The 22,019-nt window shown below is 44.9% G+C and overlaps 1 protein-coding gene across 1 annotated transcript; it reads right to left on the bottom strand.

The window, feature by feature from the left end:
• Positions 1-583: 583 nt before the first annotated feature.
• IER3IP1 (immediate early response 3 interacting protein 1) lies at positions 584-21,746 on the bottom strand. The gene is made up of 3 exons (XM_002713519.4): positions 21,583-21,746; positions 3,593-3,694; positions 584-1,738 (listed from the first exon to the last, which is right to left on the bottom strand). The coding sequence occupies exons 1-3, from the start codon at positions 21,671-21,673 to the stop codon at positions 1,683-1,685; spliced, it is 249 nt and encodes an 82-aa protein (XP_002713565.1). The 5' UTR covers positions 21,674-21,746; the 3' UTR covers positions 584-1,682.
• Positions 21,747-22,019: the final 273 nt, after the last annotated feature.

The following is a 22,019-nucleotide window of genomic DNA, read 5'->3' as shown; positions in this document are numbered from 1 at the left end:
CTGGTGCTCAAGAGCCAGAGCCATGCCCAGAGCCCTGCCATCAGCCTTGCTGTGAGTGTGTCTCTCATTTCTTCAAGCGGCGACACCTCTCACACCTTGGGGCCCCTGGACTGCCTGGAGCTGGTGTCAGCACCTACCAGTTACCTGGCTTCAATACTCAGCTCCAGCTCCTGACGGGGTTCCTGCTAATGCAGACCCTGGGAGGCAGCAGTGACAACTCAAATAATGGAACTTCTGCCACCTGTGTGGGAGACAGCTGGATTGAGTTCCTGGCTCCCAGCTTTGGGCTGGCCCAGTCCTAGACATTGCAGGCATTTAGGGTGTCAACCAGTGTTTGGGAACTCCAGAGCTCCATCTCTCTTTTTATCTCTCAAGTTTTTTTTTAAAAAGTTACCCATGATTCCTTTTGACTTATGTCACCAATTTAGTTAATTCACTGGAGAAAAAAATGTGAATGTTTACTTTCATTAAATCTGTACTTGGCAATTTTACATTCAGAGCATATGTAAGAGTGTTACACACAAAATGGAAATGAATGCAGTTAATATCAACAGGTTTACACTAAGGTACAAAAAACAAATGATTGCCATGGAAATTCAACTTTATTTACAAATGTTCTATAAACAAAGATGCCATTCCAGTCATTTAAAATATTAACTGGTAATTTTCACAAAAACCATTTACATAGTTTAACCTTTCCACATACAAAACTGTCTTATGGGGTGAACAAACCTCTAAAAACACAAAAAAATAAACAACTTATCTAGTTCTCACAGACTGAAAAAACAACAGTGACACCCTTTAATGAGCTACTTTACTAAGAAATGGAAACATGATAATTTTGGGGAGATAAATGGTTCACAATAAATAGAAATGGATCACAATACAATCTTATACAGTATAGTCCAATTATGAGAATGTAGGATTGCTCTTATGGGCTGATATTTATGCATATTTTAAAAAACACATCATCATTGCAAAAAGGGCACAGACTTTTCTACGAAGATTTTTCTACCAATGAAAATATCCAGATATTGGTCTGGACTCATCATGGAGACCAATTAATAAAATAACAAATGCAAGAAAAGAACAATACCAGCATCATGTGACTGACTTTACACAATCAGAGAGCATTGCTCTTCATAGTGCCTATAAGTCTGAACTATTCACAACAGACATATACAGATAAAGTACTTAACCAAACAGTTTAAAGTTATCCAAGTCACCTGTTTACCACTTTATATGTAATAGTTTTTAGAAAATCCTTTAAATTTTATCTAGGGAGATAATCACTCTCACATCATAGCTAACTCATAAGGATCAAAACTTTGGAAAAAAATTCATCCCTGAGAAGTGAGAGATAGAAAAGTATTAAAAAAAAAAACAGAAGCGATAGTTCTGTACCCTTTTAACAATCTTTGCCATGGCATGAACTATTAATAGTCAGCAATCAAATGTATTCCAATTCTGTAGAATTACAGCCTCTGATGATCTGATCTTTTTATAATGAAACTACAAATGCAACATTAAAAAAAATCAGATAAATAAAACTCTGGTTTTATTGTCAGCTTTACATTTTTGTCAAGTGCAAGGTCGGCCTGCGGAGCTATGAATATTCCAATCTGAAGTAGTAACTTCTGCTGGCATCTCTTCTTCTGAGTCTCCATTTCTCCCACTGATGTTCACCCGAATAACAGAAGTAATACAATTGCAATTGAGTTTACTATTATTAATGGCACTGCAAAGAAAAGAAAAAGTTTGTTACTATAAAGAAAAATTCTGGGGTGGAAGGTGATGGTGAGGAAGGACAAAAACATTAAGCAGTAGTTCCTATCATTCAGGAAGGATGAAAATAGTGAACAATATACTCATGTTGCAAATAGTGATAACAGAGGACTATTCAAAGATGCTCTGGATCATAAAGCCCAAAGCTTGTTTTAAAAAGGGCTAGGGGGCCGGGAGCCAGTGCTGTGGCATAGCAGGTAAAGCCACTGTCTGCAGCACTGCCATCCCATATGGTACCAGTTTGAGTCCCAATGCCAATCCAGCTCCCTGCTACTGTACCTGGGAAAGCAGCGGAAGATGGCCCAAGTGCTTGGGTCCCTGTATCCATGTGCAAGACCTGAATGAAGTTCCTGGCTCCTGGCTTTGGATCAGTCCAGATCCAGCCATTGCGCCCATTTGGGGAGTGAACCAGCAGGTGGAAGATTTCTGCCTGTCTCTGTAACTCTACCTTTCCAACAAATAAATTAATCTTATTATTATTTTTTTTTTTTGACAGGCAGAGTGGACAGTGAGAGAGAGAGACAGAGAGAAAGGTCTTCCTTTGCCGTTGGTTCACCCTCCAATGGCCACCATGGCCGGCGCGCTGCAGCCGGCGCACCACGCTGATCCAATGGCAGGAGCCAGGTACTTATCCTGGTCTCCCATGGGGTGCAGGGCCCAAGTACTTGGGCCATCCTCCACTGCACTCCCTGGCCACAGCAGAGAGCTGGCCTGGAAGAGGGGCAACCGGGACAGAATCCGGCGCCCCAACTGGGACTAGAACCTGGTGTGCTGGCGCCGCAAGGCGGAGGATTAGCCTAGTGAGCCGCGGCGCCAGCCCCAACAAATAAATTAATCTTTAAAAAAAAAAAAAAAAAGGGCTGGGGGTCAGCATTGTGGCGTAGTGAGTAAAGCCACCGCCTGCGAGGCTGGCACCCCATATGGATACCAGTTCATATCCCTGCTGCTCTACTTCAGATCCAACTCCCTGCCAATGATCTGGGGAAAGCAGCAAAAGATGGCCCAAGTGCTTGGGTCTCTGCTACCCATGTAGGAGACCCAGATGAAGCTCCTGGCTCCTGGCTTCGGCCTTGCCCACCCAGCCTTGGAGGTTGTGGCCATCTGGGAAGTGAACCTATAATGGAAGATCTCCACCCCTACTTTGTAACTCTTTCAAATAGTCTTTTTTTTTTTTTTTTTGAAAGGGGCTTGTGTGACTGGGAATAAGATCATGTTGGCCCATCTAGATGCAGGTCAAACTTCTGTGGAGAGCATTGGTGCAACTCTGGGAACACAGAAGCACACTGGCTAAGGCAGAGGGAGACCCACAGGGCTGCCAGTGACACATGAGATTAGAAATACAGTGCAAAATGAATTCATTTAACACTATATCCAAAATTCTCATTAAAGTAGCTAACAGAAGAGGCCCTGATTTTAATGTTTAAATGAAAGGTTCTTGGACTCTTCTTTCTTGAATTGCTTGAAAATATTTTCCAATATAATGACAGCTATGGGACATTTATTTTATGTTGAAAGATGACTTTGCACCTTGGAAGCAACAAAGTTTCCAAAAGGCTTCTTATTCTCTTTCAGCTGTGACAGGTAACAAACAGATCACCCCACTGAGCACTCCACTGCATCAATGGCTTAGCAAGAAACAAGAGGCAAACAGAAATAAACCAATATCCAAGCAGTAAAGCCAAGTTAAAGAGAAAAAAATTCCCACTACAAAAAGGGCAGTTGATGGTATTAACACTCAGAAGCTTTGCTACTTAGATTGAACCACAAAATTAAAACTTAAGAGGGCTCTACAAGGTTTTCTTCTTACCTCTCATCACGGTTCTTACAGATCGAACAAGGTTCATTAGCTGAGATTTAATTCCTGGCTCCTCTCCGAATCCGCCAATTCCCTGGTCTGTTCCCCAGCCAACTGAATAATATGAAGATGATTAGCTGCGTTAAAATTTATTATGTACTTGTCCTGCTCCCTCTTTAATCATCTTTTAAAAGATTAGTCTGAGCCTGTGTTACGACATAAAATATAGTCATATGTGTAGGAAAAATTCAATGATATTAAGTATTTTAATTTTTTTTTACATGATACCAGGAACAACTTAATTTCATTTCATTTACACCTTGATGTTTAACAAAAAACAAAAAACAAACAAACAAAAAAAAACACTACAGTCTGAATTATTCCATCACATTTAATTCAGTGTGGATGACTGCTATGATAACCCTTTCGGCTTTTACTCCTTTCCTAAAGCACCAAATACAGAATTTCTCAGGTCAGAGTTGGAAACCAAAGCATACTGTCAAGCTGAATAATGAATTAGCTCAGTGAAGAATTCATAAAACCCAACGTATGAAACCGTGGTGTGAATCGCTGTCCGCATGACTTGGAGAAATTCTCGCACACAGCTTGGTAGGGCTTCAGGACACACGCCAGCCGCCAGCAGGACACAGCCCTTTGCCCATTCACCAGGATCTCGTCTCAGCATCGAGGTGAGGAATTCAGCCCGCCACCTCCCTTATTCCCTGTAAATGTGTCTTTGACCTTTCAGGTTATTTTCCTATCATATCATTAATCATTATTTATCTTTATGTGTTTTTAAATTGCCTTATACATTCTTCTAAAGACTTACATGTCCTCACTTCTGCAGTCTATCCTTCTCTTGTCCTCATTTCAGGTCCACTTGTCACTATCTCATATGACTACGGGCTGAATTAACTCCTGAAATGCTAACCCTGAAGACAAAGAACAAGTCTTTGTTTTACACAAGAAAGAACCAAATATCAGGAAATAAGATTTCACTTTGCTTAGTCAACTTTTATTTGGTTGACATAAAGGCTAAATACTGGTGCTTGTTTCTGTGTCACTTACATATGCTGTGGAATACAACTAAGTTAAAAGTCAAGTTCACAACAGAGCTGATGTTTTATGACTCCTGCAAGGCCTGGCTCAGGTTCTGCTGAGAGCCCTGCAGACCACAGAAGTGTCACTCTTTTGTAAGCTTATGTAAACCCACCATCACACCTGTTACTCCCACAGCCCTTACTGTCTTTGGGGAGATTTTCCCAGTAAACTCCAAACTCCTTACATTCCTGCCTTATATCCAACCACAAGTACAGTTGGCTCTCTACATCCATGGGTTCAGCATCCATGGATTCAACCAATCACAAATGGAGACTATTAGGGGAAAAAGATGTACAGATTTTCATTCCTGTCATTACTCCCTAAACAATACAGTATAACAACAATTTACATACAATGCATTATGTTTTACAGGTCAGAGATGATATAAAGTACATGGGAGGCTATATGAAAATAGTATGTCACTTTATGTATGAAACTTGCACATCCACGGATTTTGATATCTGCAAGAGTCCTAGAACCAGGCCCCCATGAACAAAGACGGACAACTACGCTGGCATTCCTGGCAGCTCAGTCATTAACAGCTGGGCATGTTAAAGGCAGCTGTGTCTTACTCTTCTTTTTTAAAAAAGATTTATTCATTTTTTTGAAAGGCGGAGTTACAGAGGGGCAGAGGCAAAGAGAGCAAAAGAGGTCTTCCATCGAATGGCTTACTCCCTAAGTGGCTGGAGCTGGGCCGATCTAAAACCAGGAGCCAGGTGCTTCTTCTGGGTCTCCCATGTGGGTGCAGGGGCCCAAGGACTTGGGCCATCTTCCACTGCTTTCCTAGGTAATAGCAGAGAGCTGGATAGGAAGTAAAGCAGCTGTAACTCAAACCAGCACCCATATGGGATGCTGGCACTGCAGGCAGCGGCTTTACCCGCCACGCCACAGCGCTGGCCCTAAAGGCAGCTTCTAATCTAGATCTGACTTCAACATCAGGCCTTTCCTAATTCTCTCCTACATGTCATAATAATCCTGCAGAAATCTCTTTGCTCCTCGAAAAATCCACAGATTATGGTGACTTTGTTCTCCTGGGTCAGTTATTTCCAAGTGTGTCTATCATATCATAAGATCCCAGAGCACAAGGACTTCAATTTTTTCATCATTCTTCACCTTTCTACTCTTGCCTACTCCCCACCCCACGGCAAGAGCTTAGCAAATATTTGTGGAATTAAAATGAATTACAGTAGACTGAGTTAATCTAGGATAAGGTAAGCTAAGGTACATTGTAGGATCACAGATAAGACTTCCAAAAACTATGTCTTCATTTTTAAAACACATGAATTATATTAAGTATATATGTCTACTCACACTAAGGACAATTTCAGAAATGTTAAGACGTGAAGTAATGTGCACCACGGAATCAAGGGCACAGCACATGCTGCATCTTGCCTCAGCGACAGCGCTCTCCTACTTACGGATCCACTGCTCTCCTGGCCCCTCTCTCTGGCAAGCAAACACACTTATGTTGCTTCTCCAACATTTGCTTTTACTGTATCGCAAGTCTTCATCTAACTTCCTTCCTTCACACATCTGTCTCACTCTTCCAGGCAGCTCAGTCAGTATTTCCCACTGTATGACAGTCCTCTTTGTAATCTAAGTTCAAAGATACAGTACTTACAGCACTGTTAAAATGATTTCATGTTAGTTTCTGGCCACAACATACAAAATGACCACCATCAGTTGTGTCATCGAAACTGCTACAGGAAAATTTATATGGCAAAGCACAAGTGGAATAATCTTCTAACTAGTTTATAGTATCACTTACATAAACTTAATATGACTGCTACGCACAATAAGAAAGCAGCCTTGTTCTGATTAACCATGAAGGATATAACTTTTCTCTTTGCTTTCTCAGGAAACCTACTAAAAATGACAATAAAGGAAAAATAAGAGAAGTCTTCAGGCAAAGAAGCCAATCAAAATATGCACAGTAAACAACAAAATGGAAGAGTAATTGATTTAGCAGAGAAAGCTGAAATGTGAACCCAATAGAGAGCACAAAATTAAAAAACTGAGGCGAATCATTGAGAATCCTGGGAAAGGTGAGAGAAACCTCAAAAAGCCAGTGTGAGCCATGGGGATGGCAATCAGGACTAACTACGACTCGACTGGGTGTAAGAGCGTCCCCTGGCTGGCGCCGCAGCTTAATAGGCTAATCCTCCGCCTTGCGGCGCCGGCACACCAGGTTCTAGTCCCAGTTGGGGCGCCGGATTCTGTCCTGGTTGCCCCTCTTCCAGGCCAGCTCTCTGCTATGGCCCGGGAAGGCAGTGGAGGATGGCCCAAGTGCTTGGGCCCTGCACCCGCATGGGAGACCAGGAGAAGCACCTGGCTCCTGGCTTCGGATCAGCGTGATGTGCCGTCTGCAGTGCTCCAGGTAGGCCATTGGAGGGTGAACCAACGAACGGCAAAAGGAAGACCTTGCTCTCTCTGTCTCTCTCTCTCACTGTCCACTCTGCCTGTCAAAAAAAAAAAAAAAAAAAAAAAGCTTCCCCCTTGTCTGGACTACACTGATGGGAAGATGGTTCTCTTTCTCCCCATCAGAAGTTACCATGTTTTATGCTGCAACTTAGCCAGCTTCCTGGGAGTCCACCTCAATGACACAGCCAACTTTATTCACCTTCCAGTAAGTGCCACCAGTAAACAAGCCCCAAACACACACACAGAGCTTCCTAGGAGCCTTTCAGTGCCTTATGCTTCGCTATGAATTGACAGTGCAGAGGGAACAATTTTTTACAAGGAATGGTAGGTTCAAAAAACAGAAAGACTTGGAAAAAGACACAATGGAAGAAGAAAGCATTTCTTTAAAAAATACACAGGAAGGGGGCCGGCGCTGTGGCATAGCAGGTAAAGCCGCTGCCTGCAGGGCCGGCATCCCATATGGGCACCGGTTCAAGCCCTGGCTGCTGCACTTCTGATCTAGCTCTCTGCTATGGCCTAAAAAGCAGTAGAAGATGGCCCAAATGCTTGGGCCCCTCCACCCACGAGGGAGATTCAGAGGAGGCTCCAAGCTCCTGACTTGGGATCAGTGCAGCTCTGGCCATTGCAGCCATCTGGGGAGTGAACCAGCAGATGGAAGATTCTCTCTCTCTTTCTCTCTCTGCCTCTGCCTCTCTGTAACTCTGCTTTTCAAATAAATAAATAAATAAGATATTTTTTAAAAATCCATAGGAAGAGCTACTGTAGCTATGAAACAAAAATAGGATACCAAGAAAAGGAACCTACAAGGACCAAGATGGAGCTCATTATTAGGATAAAACATTTTTAAAAATCAAGCATTGAGGCCGGCGCCGCGGCTCAATAGGCTAATCCTCCGCCTAGCGGCGCCGGCACACCGGGTTCTAGTCCCGGTTGGGGCGCCGGATTCTGTCCCGGTTGCCCCTCTTCCAGGCCAGCTCTCTGCTGTGGCCACGGAGTGCAGTGGAGGATGGCCCAGGTGCTTGGGCCCTGCACCCCATGGGAGACCAGGAAAAGCACCTGGCTCCTGGCTCCTGCCATCGGATCAGCGCGGTGCGCCGGCCGCAGCGCGCCGGCCGCGGCGGCCATTGGAGGGTGAACCAACGGCAAAAGGAAGACCTTTCTCTCTGTCTCTCTCTCTCACTGTCCACTCTGCCTGTCCAAAAAAAAAAAAAAAAAAAAAAAATCAAGCATTGAAAGTGTTGAGGAAGCTTAGCAGACAAAGCAAAATTAAAGAAAAAAGCAAGAAAATCAAAGCATCAATGTATCAAAATAGCCAAAGTTTCAAAAAGAGAGAAGAAAAAAAATAAGAAGAAAATATCAAATAAACATTAAGGGAAAACATTTCATAACTGAAGGACATGAACCTTTTGCCCAAAGAATCCAATCAGAACACAGCCCAACAAATAAAAAAAGATCCTCCTTTTGGGTACCTTATTGTAAAATTTTAGAAACTTTCAAGATAAAAAAAACAACCCTGAAGTTTCAGACAAGTTAGCTTACCTACAAAGAACCAGAAAACAAAATGGCATTAGGTGTCTTAATAGCAATATCGGAGATGAAAAATGGAATGATGCCTTCAAAACTCTGAAGAAAAATTAGTTCCAATCTAGAACTCCGTGCCTAAACCACAATTCAACTAGAAGAATAAAAGTCATCATTTTTCTATGGTTCAGCAGTGAGTGATATTCACAGTGACCGCAAACAGGGAAAACGGATACACTCAACCAGCTGAAGAAAGGTGGGGCAGGAAGGGCACATGTGTACGTGTGGTCATGCAAGCGTCACAAGTATGAGAGTGCTACTGGGGGGATAATTGTGCTAAACCCTTCTGCTGTGGTTTGAGTTCCCCCAAGGCTTCATGTGTTTAATGTAATCCTTTCTGTGAGGTATCAAGAAGGTGAAAACTTAAATCTAACTATGATGTTTAGAAGTGGAGTCTTCGGAAAATGATTAGGATTCGATAAAGTCATTAGGATAAAACCCTCACCCTAACTGAATCCTGGTTGTAATAAAGAGAGATCACACAAACACACGTGTGTACCCCCTTTTCTTGTGACACCTGAGCTGCCTTGGAAATCTACCAAAAAAAGGCCATCAGGTGATGCAGCCCCACAAACTTGTACTTCCTGAACCATGAGCAAATAAACTTTTCTTTATAAAGCAGCCTGCGTCAGGTATTGTGTTAGAGTAACAAAAAAAATAAATAAATAAAAAATAGACTATTATACCTTCAAGAGTAGTTAAATCAGGGCCTGGTGCTGTGGTGTAGTAGGCTAAGCCTCTGCCTGCAGTGCCGGGATCCCTCATGGGTGCCGGTTCTAGCCCCAGCTGCTCCGCTTCTGATCCAGCTCTCTGCTATGGAAAGCAGCAGAAGATGGCCCAACTGCTTGGGCCCCTGCACCTGTGAGAGATCCGGAGGAAGCTTCTGGCTCCTGGCTATTGAGGACATTTGGGGAGTGAACCAGCGGATGGAAGACCTCTCTGTCTCTAACTCTACCTCTCAAAGAAATTGAAAAAAAAAAAAAAAAAAAGAGTAGGTAAGTCAGACTCGAGACTTGGAAGAGTTAAAAATAGCTGTGTATGAGAAGTGGGGCTCAGGGTTAGACGAAACAGGATAAGAGGCTTCCGTCTTTCCTTCTGCCTTTGAAAACCACACACACATACTATTTTGATACAAATGAAAATGAAAAAGAAAGGCTGCCCAGAAGCTTATCCGCTGGAGAAAGGAGGCCTAGGCAGAGAGCCAGGACATCCCAAAGGTTGGGGCAGATCTGCTAAAATCATGAACTTCTGACACAAGTTGTGTGGAATATTTAAAACTGTGTTTCAGAACAACCATTAAATGGTAGTGGTGTTTTCATTTTCTTTACCTGCTTTTTAAAAATTTATCATTACTAAAATTATTGATCTTTTCCACACACAGCCACAATTTCTCAGATGGTAAAAAGAATTTGTTTTAAGTACTACATGGATCATACATTCACTTTTAATAGAAACCATAATTCTCTCTTTTTTTTAATAGAAGCCATAATTTTCAGTAACTTTTCTGTCCAACCAGTTCCAAAAATATGTTTAAAACTATATTTTGACATGATGAAAGGAGTTGACTCCCAGAAAAAATACATTTTTAACATTAAACTGCTCTTCACCCAAATGGGATAAAACTCTTGTAATATTGAAATTACTGTAATTTAAGCATCAGCATTGAAATAATTAAAACAAATGGTAATTTCTCAGTTAATTGTTGCCTATCTCTCTTCTTATGCCAGCAGAATGAAAAAGAGAACAGAATTTTGGGTGAAGGGAGTAAATCATTTGTCTAGATATTCTAGATAAATACAACATGAGAAGTAAAAGACCAGGTGCCAAGGATTATCTTTTATGATAACTAATCATTTCCCCTTCAATTGCTGCAGAGGGAGTCTCCATTGTTTTTCTTAGGAACATGCCAGAGTTTTAAGGGGATTTTCTTTCTTTTTTTTTTTTTTAAGAGAAAGATTTGATTCTGCAGCTTTTTTGTCACTTTCACAGCTATAGTACCTACCAGAGAAAAATTACCAGACTAGCCAGCAGTGGCTTTTCAGTAATGAAGTTAAATAGAAAAAGTTACTAATTGCAAACACCAAGCATGCTCTGCTCCCAGGTTTCAAAAGAACTAAACAACAACAACAACAAAAAAATCACAAAATTGCAAGTCCATCCAGGCTTAATCAACATCTAGCTAGACACATAGCCCTCAAATCAAGAATTTCAGAACTATGATGATGGTAAAGTTATTCAGTTAGACACATTTTTTGATTGCTAGAACTGTAAAGATAGGAACATCCTACTCTTCCTCAGTTTACTAGAAGAGGCAGAAAGGAACTGTCAGTGGTGCTATGACCCTTGAAGATGGATACGTCTGGGGGAGAGGGAAATGTCAGAGGCAGCTCTAAAGGATGAGCTGAGTCAGCCCAAGCAAGAGGGTAAGTCAAGGCCACTGAAGCAGAGAGACAGCATCAGCAAAGCCTCCCCAGTGAGGAAGTCTGCCATGGTGAGGTCTCCCCATCTCTCTTTCTCTCTGCTGCTCAAATAAATAAAAATGGAAACAAACAAACAAAAAAATCAAAGAGTAACTGCAAAACCCTGTTTAGTAGAGAGAGAGAGAAAGAGAGAGCAAAAGAAGCCAGTATTGTGGCATAGCCAATAAAGCCAATGCCTGCAACACAAGGATCCCATAAGGGCACCAGTTTCTGTCTCTGCTGCTCCACTTCAGATCCAGCTCCCTGCTAATGGTCTGAAAAACACAGCAGAGGATGGCCCAAGGGTTTGGGCCCTGCCACTCACATGGGAGACCCAGAAACTCCTGGCTTTGGCCTGGCCCAGTCCTAGCTGGTGCAGCCATCTGGGGAGTGAACCAGCAATGAAAGAGCTCCTCTCTCTCTTTGTAACTCTGACTTTCAATGAAAATAAATACATCTTAAAAAGAAAAAGGAGCCAGCACTGTGGTGTAGCAGGTAGTCACTGCCTGCAGTGCCAGCATCCCATACGGGTCCGGTTCAAATCTTGGCTGCTCCATTTCTGATCCAGCTCTCTGCTGTGGCCTGGGAAAGCAGTAGAAGATGGCCCAAGTCCTTGAGCACCTACATCCGCATGGAAGACCTGGAGGAAGCTCCTGGCTCCTGGCTTCAGATTGGCACAGCTCCGGCCATTGTGGCCAACTGGAGAGTGATCCAGTGGATGGAAGACCTCTCTCTCTGCCTCTCCTTCTCTCTCTGTGTAACTCTGACTTTCAAATAAATACATAAATCTTAAAAAAAAAAAAAATAGACAATAAAACTTTAGGACTCCTCTAATTAGGCCATGGATGATATAAAGGATAAGGCTGGCCAGGGTGTGTGTGTCTCTCTCTCTGTCCCTCACCCGCCACAGCACTATATAAAATGCAATTACTCTGGGAGTACCTAAATATGCAGGGGAGGTCACTCAAATAACTGAATGTACAAATGTTTTCTGCTCAATACTAAATACTATGCCTTTCTACTTATTCTTTAAGGTGATTCTGTGCTACTACAAGACTCGCAGTACTTCTTCTTGGAAATTGGAAGTGTATTAAAGTTAAGAAGACAACTCAGGAAACGGGGTGAAACAAAGCTATGAACCAGCTTACTGAGCAACTGAAGTGTCCATTTCTGAAATACTAAACTGAACAAAGTGATTACTCCTGGAGAAAACTCACAGTCCCAAACCAGAAGCAGCATTAAAAAAACTTTAATGGTCTATGACATAAGAATGTGATTTTAAAAGAAAACCAGCTTTATTCAGATTTAATTCACCTACCATTCAGCTCATACATTTAAAGTACATAGTTCCAGGGGTTTTAAGTGTATTCACAGAGTTGTACGACTATCACCACACTCAATTTTAGAATATTTTTATCACCTCACAGAAAGCCCATACGCATTAGCAACCACTTCGTATCCCATCAGATCCTCAGCACCACACAATCACTAACCAACTTTCTGTCTCTATAGAATCACCTGCCGTAGACATTTCACAGAAACAATAGCATATGATTTGTGCTCCTTCATGACTAGCTTCTTTCATTGAGCGCCATGATTTCAAGGCGCATCTAGCTGCAGCATGTATCAGTACTTACTTTTAATTGCCAAATAGTATTGCACAGTACTATGCTTCAGTTTTACATGCATCAGTTATTGGACATCTGGGTTGTTTCCATTTTTGGCTATTCTGAATAAAGCTGCTACAAACATGTTCTTTTGTGAGAACATCTATTTTCATCCCTCCTGGTGCAGGTAGGAGTAGAATCATTGAGTTGTATAGTAACTATGAGTTTTTTTCTTTTTTGCTTTCTTTAGTAACTATGTTTTATAAAATATTTGAAAAGCAGGGTGATTTGACAAAGAGAGTTCTTCCCTCTGCTGGTTCACTCTCAAAATGGTCACAACAGCCAGGGTGAGGTCAGGCCAAAGTCAAGAGCCTGGAGAACCATTTGTATATACTTTTACTAGAGTTCTCAGAAGCTTTAAATGCTGCATTTTAATAACAATCACAAATTAGAGTTGTCCACTGGAAGGGGATCTATGGAGATCCTTGTGCGCCCATTAGGTAAGTGCTCTCCATTAAGAATGCTTTAGCCACATATTTAAATGGTTATGTAAGTAACTACCTAACAGCCTTGGTTTTGCCTCTTGGCCCCCAAAACTTAAAATATTTCTAAGGTAGCCCTTAAGGAAAGGTTTGTTTTCTTCTAAAAGCTTTATTTTGCCTTTCCTATTTAGATCTGCAATGCTCTTGGACCAGCTTTTGTGTTTAGTGTGATACCTAGGCAAGGGTTATCCTTTCTAGCCTTCTCTGCTGTGTCACTGTTAGCATAAATTAAGCATCCATAGATTCTTTAGTCTGTTCCATTATTTACTTGCAAAAATCAAACAAATAGGAAATCTTTGAGTAATTCTATTTAGTCAGAATCAATTTTTGTTTCTTGGAATCAAGAACCTCAGCAGGGATGAGTAATTTCAGGACTACCCTTGAACTTCTCTATGAGATAGCCTTGATTCCAATTTAAAAACAATTATCGGCCAGTGCCGTGGTTCAATAGGCTAATCCTCTGCCTGCGGCGCCAGCACCCGGGGTTCTAGTCCGGGTTGGGGCGCTGGATTCTGTCCTGGTTGCTCCTCTTCCAGGCCAGCTCTCTGCTGTGGCCTGGGAGTGCAGTGGAGGATGGCCCAGGTGCTTGGGCCCTGCACCCGCATGGGAGACCAGGATAAGCACCTGGCTCCTGGCTTCAGATCAGCGCGGTCCGCCGGCCACAGCGGCCATTGGGGGGGTGAACCAACGGCAAAAGGAAGACCTTGCTCTCTGTCTCTCTCTCTCTCTCACTGTCCACTCTGCCTGTCAAAAAAAAAAAAATTATCAGCCAGGGGCCGGTGCCATGACGCAGTAGGTTAATCCTCCGCCTATAGTGCCAGCATCTCATATGGGCGCTGGTTCTAGTCCTGGCTGCTCCTCTTCCAACCTAGCTCTCAGCTATGGCCTGGGAAAGCAGTGGAAGATGGCCCAAGTCCTTGGGCCCCTGCACCCACGTGGAAGACTGGGAAGAGGCACCTGGCTCCTGGCTTCGGATCAGCGCAACTCCAGTCATTGCGGCCATCTGGGGAGTGAACCAATGGATGGAAGACCTTTCTCTCTGTCTCTATCACTGTCTGTAACTCTACCTCTCAAATAAATAAATAAATAAAATCTTAAAAAAAAAAAAAAAAAAAGAGTTACCAGCCACGGGGCCAGAGCTGTGGCATAGCGGGTAAGGCCGCCGCCTACAGTTCCGGCATCCCATATGGGTGCTTGTTTGAATCCTGGCTGCTCCACTTCTTATCCAGCTCTCTGCTATGGCCTGGGAAAGCAGCAGAAGATGGCCCAAGTACCTGGGTCCCTGCACCCATGTGGGAGAACTAGAAGAAGCTCCTGGCTCCTGGCTTTGGATCAGTGCAGCTCTGCTGGTTGTGGCCAACTGGGGAGTGATCCAGCGGATGGAAGACCTCTCTCTCCCTCTGCCTCTCCTCTCTGTGTAACTCTGACTTTCAAATAAATAAATAAATCTTTTTTAAAAAATTACCATCCAGTACTGAAAATCTTCACACGTAAGTGTCTTCTAGACATCCTTCTGAACACCACACCTGTCTATTCAAGTGCCTAACTGAAAGCTCCACTTGGAAGTGTTCAAGGTACCTTAAGCCTTAAATTCCTACTCAAATTTCAGGACTCACTCTGCTTCTATTCCTAAAGAGATCACACTGCCCTTAATCCCCAGGTTACTTCCTCCTGGCTTGTTCTTTTCCTTTAAAACATTCTCTCAGACTCAATGAGCAATGTGTATGATTACTGTAAACGTGTGTTCTTCTGTTAGACTGCTAAGCTATCTGAGAATAGAGACCTTGTGCTCTGTTCCTCCTGTATCCTTCCCCTGGTTCACAGTGATCAGCTCATTTGTTGTAAGCACTGAAGAACAGCTTTCTGCCACCCAACCTTAGGAGCCTTCCTCCCCTGCCAGCTAGCCTTTCTTTTTTAATGAAGAAAACATCCCACTTTTTAGTTAAGGCCACCTCTTCCATCTGTGCCTCAGATTTCATCCATCCCTTCCTACCGCAGAATCCTTAAACAACCAGTCCTCTCACTCGCCTCTTTTATTTCTCTCACTTCTAGATTCTTTCCATTAGCAATTATTTTTTACCTTTAAGAAGTCTTTAAAACACAGCTATCATTGAATTTATTAACTTTTTGTTATACACATATAGTTCATCTTTCTTCCACTCAGATTTTTTTTTTTTTAAAGATTTATTTATTTGAAAGGCAGAGTTACAGAGGGAGAGAGGAGACAGAGAATTTTCCATCTGCTGCTGCACGACCCAGATGGCCCCAACAGCTAGGGCTGGGTCAGGCTGAAGCCAGGAGCCAGGAGTTTCTTCTGGGTCTCCCATGCACGAAGGGGCCAAAGGACTTGGGCCATCTTCAGCTGCTTTCCCAGGCTCATTAGCAGGGAGCTGGATCAGAAGTGGAAGAACCAGGGCTTGAACCAGCACCCATATGGGAGTCTGGCATTACGGCTAGGCAACTTAACCTGCTGTGCCACCGTGGGCCTCTCGCTACTTAGATATTTTTAAAAAACTGATGCTATGATTTCCACTACTAAGTATTTCAGTATGCATCTTTGAAAACTAAGTATATTTCCCTCTATAATACCATTATAACAATAAAAAATTTTTACAGTGAGTCCTTGATATCATCTAGTTACCTAGTCCCTGTTCAATTTTCATCAAATGTTCCAAAATGTTTTTTATGGTCGATATTTTTGAGCCAGGATTCAATCAAAATCCATACACTGCATATAAATATCTTTCTCATTCATTCTTATATTTTGCATGCCTGCCTCACTGGTTACCCCTTGCTCACCTTTTTTTTTTTTTTTTCATATTTATTTATTTATTTGAAAGACAGAGTTACAGTGACGCAGAGGCAGAGGAAGGTCTTCCATCTGCTGCTTCACTCTCCAGATGGACACAATGGCCAGAGCTGTGCTGATCCAAAGCCAGGAGCCAGGAGCTGTTTCTGGGTTTCCCAAGTCGGAGCAGGGCCCCAAGGACTTGGCCATCTTCTGCTTTCCCAGGCATAGCAGAGAGCTAGATCAGAAGTTGAGCAGCTGGGACTTGAACTGGCACCCAAATGAGATGCTGGCACTGCAGGTGGTAGCTTTACCTGCTACACCACAGCACCAGACCCCTCTACTTCATGGCCCTGACTTACTGAAGAGACCTGGCTAGTTTCACTGTCATTGAGACATCTCAAGCCTTTCCTATCTAACAGCAAAACCATCACCACTAAACACATCCCTGTACCTTCTCCTTCTCTTTTTGTTATCGGTGAATGGCAGGGTTCTTGTCTTCGTGCAAGAAAGAATTCAGGCGTGAGACAGAGTAGTGGGAAGTAAAAAGTAGCAAAGTTCATTAGGGTAGGGACATCCGTAAGAATGGATGGGCACCTCTCCAGACAGGAACTGAGAGAGAGCCCAGTCGCTCGGACTTGGGGGGGAGGTTACATGGTTGAGTGGAGAGTACACCTGGGTGGGCAGGCAGGCGGGTGGCTCGGCAAAGAGGCAGAGGGCTGAGCGCGCAGTCCAGCTGAGGCGGGGGGGGGGGGGGGGGGTGGTGGTGTGGTTTTAAGGATATGGGTCTCTGTCTTCACACATTTCCTCCTGAAACAAAAGATTTTACAGATGTAAGTCTTAAGAAGCTCCTATCTGAGTTTTCCCTTGAAGGTATCAGACAGGTGGAAGCCTAGCTGGTGCCATCCTGGGTTTAAAGGGGAGCAGGACCCCCTGGAGAACAGGGATCAGGATCAGGGTGTTTGAACTGCAGATCCTGGGCTGCATCTGGGAGACTGTGGAAGATTTGTCAGGCAGAAGGGAGGGGGGCACCAGGCAGGTTATGAGGTAGAAGGGGGCAGGGCAAGATGCAAATACCCAAATACCAGGCTGCCCCTGAAATATTATTGGGATGACATAGACTTCTTTTTAGGCCTGTCACACACACACATAAGCTCATATCTAACTTCCTACCTAACATTTTTCCCCCTCCAATTTAATAATACTGGATCACCTTGTTGTTTCCATTTTATCACTTTCCTTTGTCTTCTCAAACTTTTTTTTTTTTTTTGACAGGCAGAGTGGACAATGAGAGAGAGAGACAGAGAGAAAGGTCTTCTTTTTTTTTTCCCATTTGTTCACCCCCGCAACGGCCACTGCAGCCGGCGCACTGCGCTGATCCAAAGCCAGGAGCTTCTCCTGGTCTCCCATGGGGTGCAGAGCCCAAGCACTTGGGCCATCCTCCACTGCACTCCTGGGCCACAGCAGAGAGCTGGCCTGGAAGAGGGGCAACCGGGACAGAATCCGACACCCCAACCGGGACTAGAACCCGGTGTGCTGGCGCTGCAAGGCGGAGGATTAGCCTAGTGAGCCGCGGCGCCAGCCTCAAACCTATTCTAACCTGGGTTTTACCCACTGCTCTTGTAAAACCACCGAGAATCTAATTATCTTTATCTTTTTTTTTTTTTTTTTTTTTGACAGGCAGAGTGGACAGTGAGAGAGAGAGAGAGACAGAGAGAAAGGTCTTCCTTTGCCGTTGGTTCACCCTCCAATGGCCGCCGCGGCCAGCGCGCTGCGGCCGGCGCACCGCGCTGATCCGATGGCAGGAGCCAGGAGCCAGGTGCTTTTCCTGGTCTCCCATGGGGTGCAGGGCCCAAGCACTTGGGCCATCCTCCACTGCACTCCCTGGCCACAGCAGAGGGCTGGCCTGGAAGAGGGGCAACCGGGACAGAATCCGGCGCCCCAACCGGGACTAGAACCCGGTGTGCCGGCGCCGCTAGGCGGAGGATTAGCCTAGTGAGCCGCGGCGCCGGCTAGTTATCCCAATTCCTTAGGACCTCTTACAGTTCTTAACTTGCCCGGCTTCTCTGCAACCTTTCATTGTTATACTATCCCTTCTTCACTCTTTGACCTGAGTGAAACTGTTAGGTAGGAAGTAAGAAATTGAGCCTATGTGTGTATGAGAAAGGCCTGAAAACCAGCACCCACTGGGGAAGCCCTAGAAGCCCAGCATCCTGCACTTCAAAGTCCTGCCCAGACCCTGATAACCTCCCAGATGGTCCCAGCCCTTCCCCCAAAGAAAGCTCCCAGGAGAATTCTCTCTCCTCAGCACCAAAGGGGTTACCTGATAACATGGGGAATTAAAACCGTCTCAGACATGCCCTAAGGGAAGCCCCCCTACTCTGCCAGGGCACCAGCAAATCTGGGGAGGAATCTGCTAATTTTCATCCAACAAACCCTTCTGCCAGGACTCCCCATCCTTTGTCCTGCAGGAGAGGGGGAGGTAAGTAAACAGACTCCCTTAAAAACCCCAGCCTCAACCGGGCTGCGCGCTCATCCCTCTGCCTCTCTGCTGAGCCGCCCGCCGGCCTGCCCAGGTGTACTCTCTCCACTCAACCATGTAACCTCGCTCCCCCCCAGTCTGAGCGCCTGGGCTCGCTCTCTCAGGTCCTGTCTGGAGAGATGCCCATCCGTTCTTACGGATGTCCCTACCCTAATGAACCTTGCTATTTTGCTTTCCACTACTCTCTGTCTCACACCTGAATTCTTTCTTGCACAAAGACAAGAACCCTAGCTTCTCCGGTAACAAAACCTCTTAAGTTTTCTTAGCTTTCTGTTTTGCTCATTGTATCAATTTTGTCAGCTCTTCAACCTTGACCTAAACATTAAATAATGAAGTAGATTCTCAGATATTCCATGGCACATTCTTTGAGCAATTCGATTTGCTCAAATGGCTTCGTTTATTATCAGAGTTTGACAAACTCAAAGTTCAGTTTCCACCCTGGTTTGTGGGCTATGGACTTGGATTCAACTGATTAGACCACATGTTCATTTGCATGTCTCACAGAAATCTCAGCCTCAACATATTCCAAACTTATTTCACTATCTCCTCATTATCCACTACCACCACCCCAATTTTCCTCCAATACTCTCCAAAGCAGCCAAAGGACTTAGTAGTTTAAGCCATAGAACTGAAAAGAGATCTTCAATTTTTGTCTTCTCCTTCTCATTCCCAATGTCCAACAGAGAGAGAAGAGACAGAGAGGTCTTCCATCTGTTGGTTCACCCCCCAGATGGCCACAATGGCTGGAGCTGAGCTGCTTCAAAGCCAGGAGAAAGAAGCTTCTTCCAGGTCTCCCATGTGGGTTGCAGGGGCCCAGGGACTTGGACCATCTTCTACTGCTTTCTTAGGCCATAGCAGAGAGCAGCTGGGACTTTAACCAGCACCCAAATGGAATTCCAGCACCACAGGTGGAGAGGCTTAGCCCACTACACCACAGCGCCAGCCCCAGTTCTTGCCTTTTTTACCTTTAAAATCTTCTGATTTGCGTTAGTTTCCTGGGGCTGCCATAAAAAGCACCACAGACACAACAGAAATCTCCTTTCTCATGGTTTTGAAAGTCGGAAATCCAAAACATCAAGCTGTCAGTAGGGTTGGTGCCTTCTGGGGGCTCTGAGGAATAATCTTATTTACGCCTCTCTACTAACATCTGGTGGTTGCTGGAAATTCTTGGTGTTCCTTGGCTTATGGTTCCATCACTACCTCTGTTGTCACAGGGTCTGCTTCCTGGTATCTCTCTCTCCTAACAATGACACCATTCATTGGAGCTAGTGCCCAGCCCAATCCACTATCACAACTTGATTACAACTGCAAAGGTGTTCCTTCCAAATGAGGTCTCATTCAACATACCAAGGGTTAAGATTTCAATGTACCTTTTTCGGGAGCACAATTCAACCCATAACATGATCACTTCTGCTTTTCCTTTTAGCACAGTGCCACAGAGCTGACTCTGGAATCAAACTGCCTTCGTCTGAAACCTAGCTCCACCACTTCAGCTTTGTTATTTGTAAGACTCGTTAATCGAGCATCATGAAAACTTAAAATGACTTATTTTTCAAACTTACAGAACATTTTTCATGCTCATCAAATATACTCTATTTTGTTACATTAGAAAAACAACAGAAGCACAGTTCAAGTTTTTTTTTTTTTTATCTCAGATAAAGTACTTTGGAAGTCTGTTCACAAATTGAATTTTCACTTATAAACGGTAGAAAGGAACACTTTCTTAACTACAAGCAATGAACTCACGACTAACTTTCCTGAAATGGGTGTGCCAGTCCCACCACTTTCTACCTGTGTGGGCCTAGAACATTTACCTACATTTTTGTGCTTCAGGGTCCTCATCTGAAAAGTGGGCATGAAAACACAAACTGTCTCACGGGTGTGCTGTGAAGGTTACACAAGCCGATACACACAAAGCAGACCCTGCGCCTGACAATCACCACACAACTATCAGTTACTAAGACACCCACCAGCCTCTAAGGACCTTAGTTGGAACTTCTCTCCCTCCCAGGTTGCCTCCGTACTAATGCTGGAAGAATCTTCCAAATAACCCAAGCCCTGCTGAAGCTGTCTTCGCCTGCCTCCGAGTTCACGCACTCTCCCAAGCCTGCAACCAGCTAATGTACACTCGCATCAAATTCCAGCTTAGACACACTTCTTCCAAGTTCACAAGAAGGGATCTCATCATGCGGTATCCGCATACCTTTTCCCTGGTCAGCTTTTACTTAGACTGCATTCCACCCGAAGGGCAGGGTAGCCACTGCGACTGCAGCTCCTAAGACAAATGAGTTCCATCACGCTCGCACTCACTAGCCTGTCTCACGTCTGCCTCCCACAAGGAGCGGCCGCCGGCCCAGGGTGGCGTGCAGACCGCTGCCCTGTGAGGTCCCGGCAGCCATACCTGTATCTTCATCTTCGCATTCCTAGATCCTAGCACAGTCCTTAGCACACTGCGCGCGCTCAAGAGCCGTAATGAACACACTTTTCTTGGAACATGGGGCTCTAGGTCCTGATAACTCCACCACGTTGCCCTGCCTCTTCTCCCTCGAGCCCCGCAGCCCACCGCCCTCCCGTCTGGTAACTCCCTCTGCTCTAAGATGAGCCACGCCCCCTCCTCAACCCCAACTCTAACTCCAGCCTCGGACCCCAACTTTTCGCCGGCTAAAAGCCACCGCAAGGAGATGCGGCTGAACTACCGACCTAAACTGACAGCAGCCAGGGCATCCCCGGCTCAGGTCCGTACCCCGACCCCGGCCACAGGACCCCGCACCCCTCAACGGAGCGCGAACCTCGGAGAGATCAAAGCGACGCGGCTCGCCCCGCAACGAGCCGCCCCCTCACCCGGGCTGAGCCCCCGGCCACTCATTCGTCCCGGCCCCGGTCGCCTCCTGACGCGGCCCGGCTCCGGTCGCGCGCCCAGGGCGCCGCCGCTGCCCCTCAGCTCGTCCCGGCCTCACTCACTGTTTTTGAGGAAGCGCTCCTCGTGTAGCACGGCAATGGCATTGACGCACAGCAGGGCCGCCTGCATCAGGGAGTACAAAGTGAAGGCCATTGTGCCCAGAGCTGCCCACAGCTAACTCCCTACCGAAGCCACAGCGGACGTGGCGGCGCTCTGCGGTGCGCTCTCCTACGGGAGCCGGCGGGGCCCAAAACGCGTTCTCTGGGAAGCTCCACCCACTCTGACTAAGGACCGCCCACGCTCGCGTCTGCAGGGCGTGTCCACCTGGCTTCTTAACGCAGCACCAGTTCAGCCCTTGTAAAGTAGCTGGTGGGTATGGAGAGGACCTCAGCTTCGGAATACACCCCGTATTTTCAAGAATTAGAACGAACACAAGGAAGTAAAATAAAATGTTTGTTTGTTTTAACCAAGACCTGAAGCTAGACCTTCATCTCCCTTT

This window comes from Oryctolagus cuniculus, chromosome 10, assembly GCF_051225735.1.
Source record: "Oryctolagus cuniculus isolate XC-2025 breed Fujian yellow rabbit chromosome 10, ASM5122573v1, whole genome shotgun sequence".
Taxonomy (NCBI): Eukaryota; Metazoa; Chordata; class Mammalia; order Lagomorpha; family Leporidae; genus Oryctolagus; species Oryctolagus cuniculus.
Note: the sequence above shows the minus strand (reverse complement) of the source record. Positions and strands in the feature narration are given on the sequence as shown.

What these genes read in the sequence shown, in the direction of transcription:
- IER3IP1 (XM_002713519.4), bottom strand. Translation starts at nt 21,673, where the DNA reads ATGGCCTTCACTTTGTACTCCCTGATGCAGGCGGCCCTGCTGTGCGTC. An exon ending in GGAGCGCTTCCTCAAAAACA is followed by an intron (nt 3,695 to 21,582) that starts GTGAGTGAGGCC and finishes CATATTATTCAG; the next exon opens with TTGGCTGGGGAACAGACCAG. An exon ending in TGTAAGAACCGTGATGAGAG is followed by an intron (nt 1,739 to 3,592) that starts GTAAGAAGAAAA and finishes TTTTCTTTGCAG; the next exon opens with TGCCATTAATAATAGTAAAC.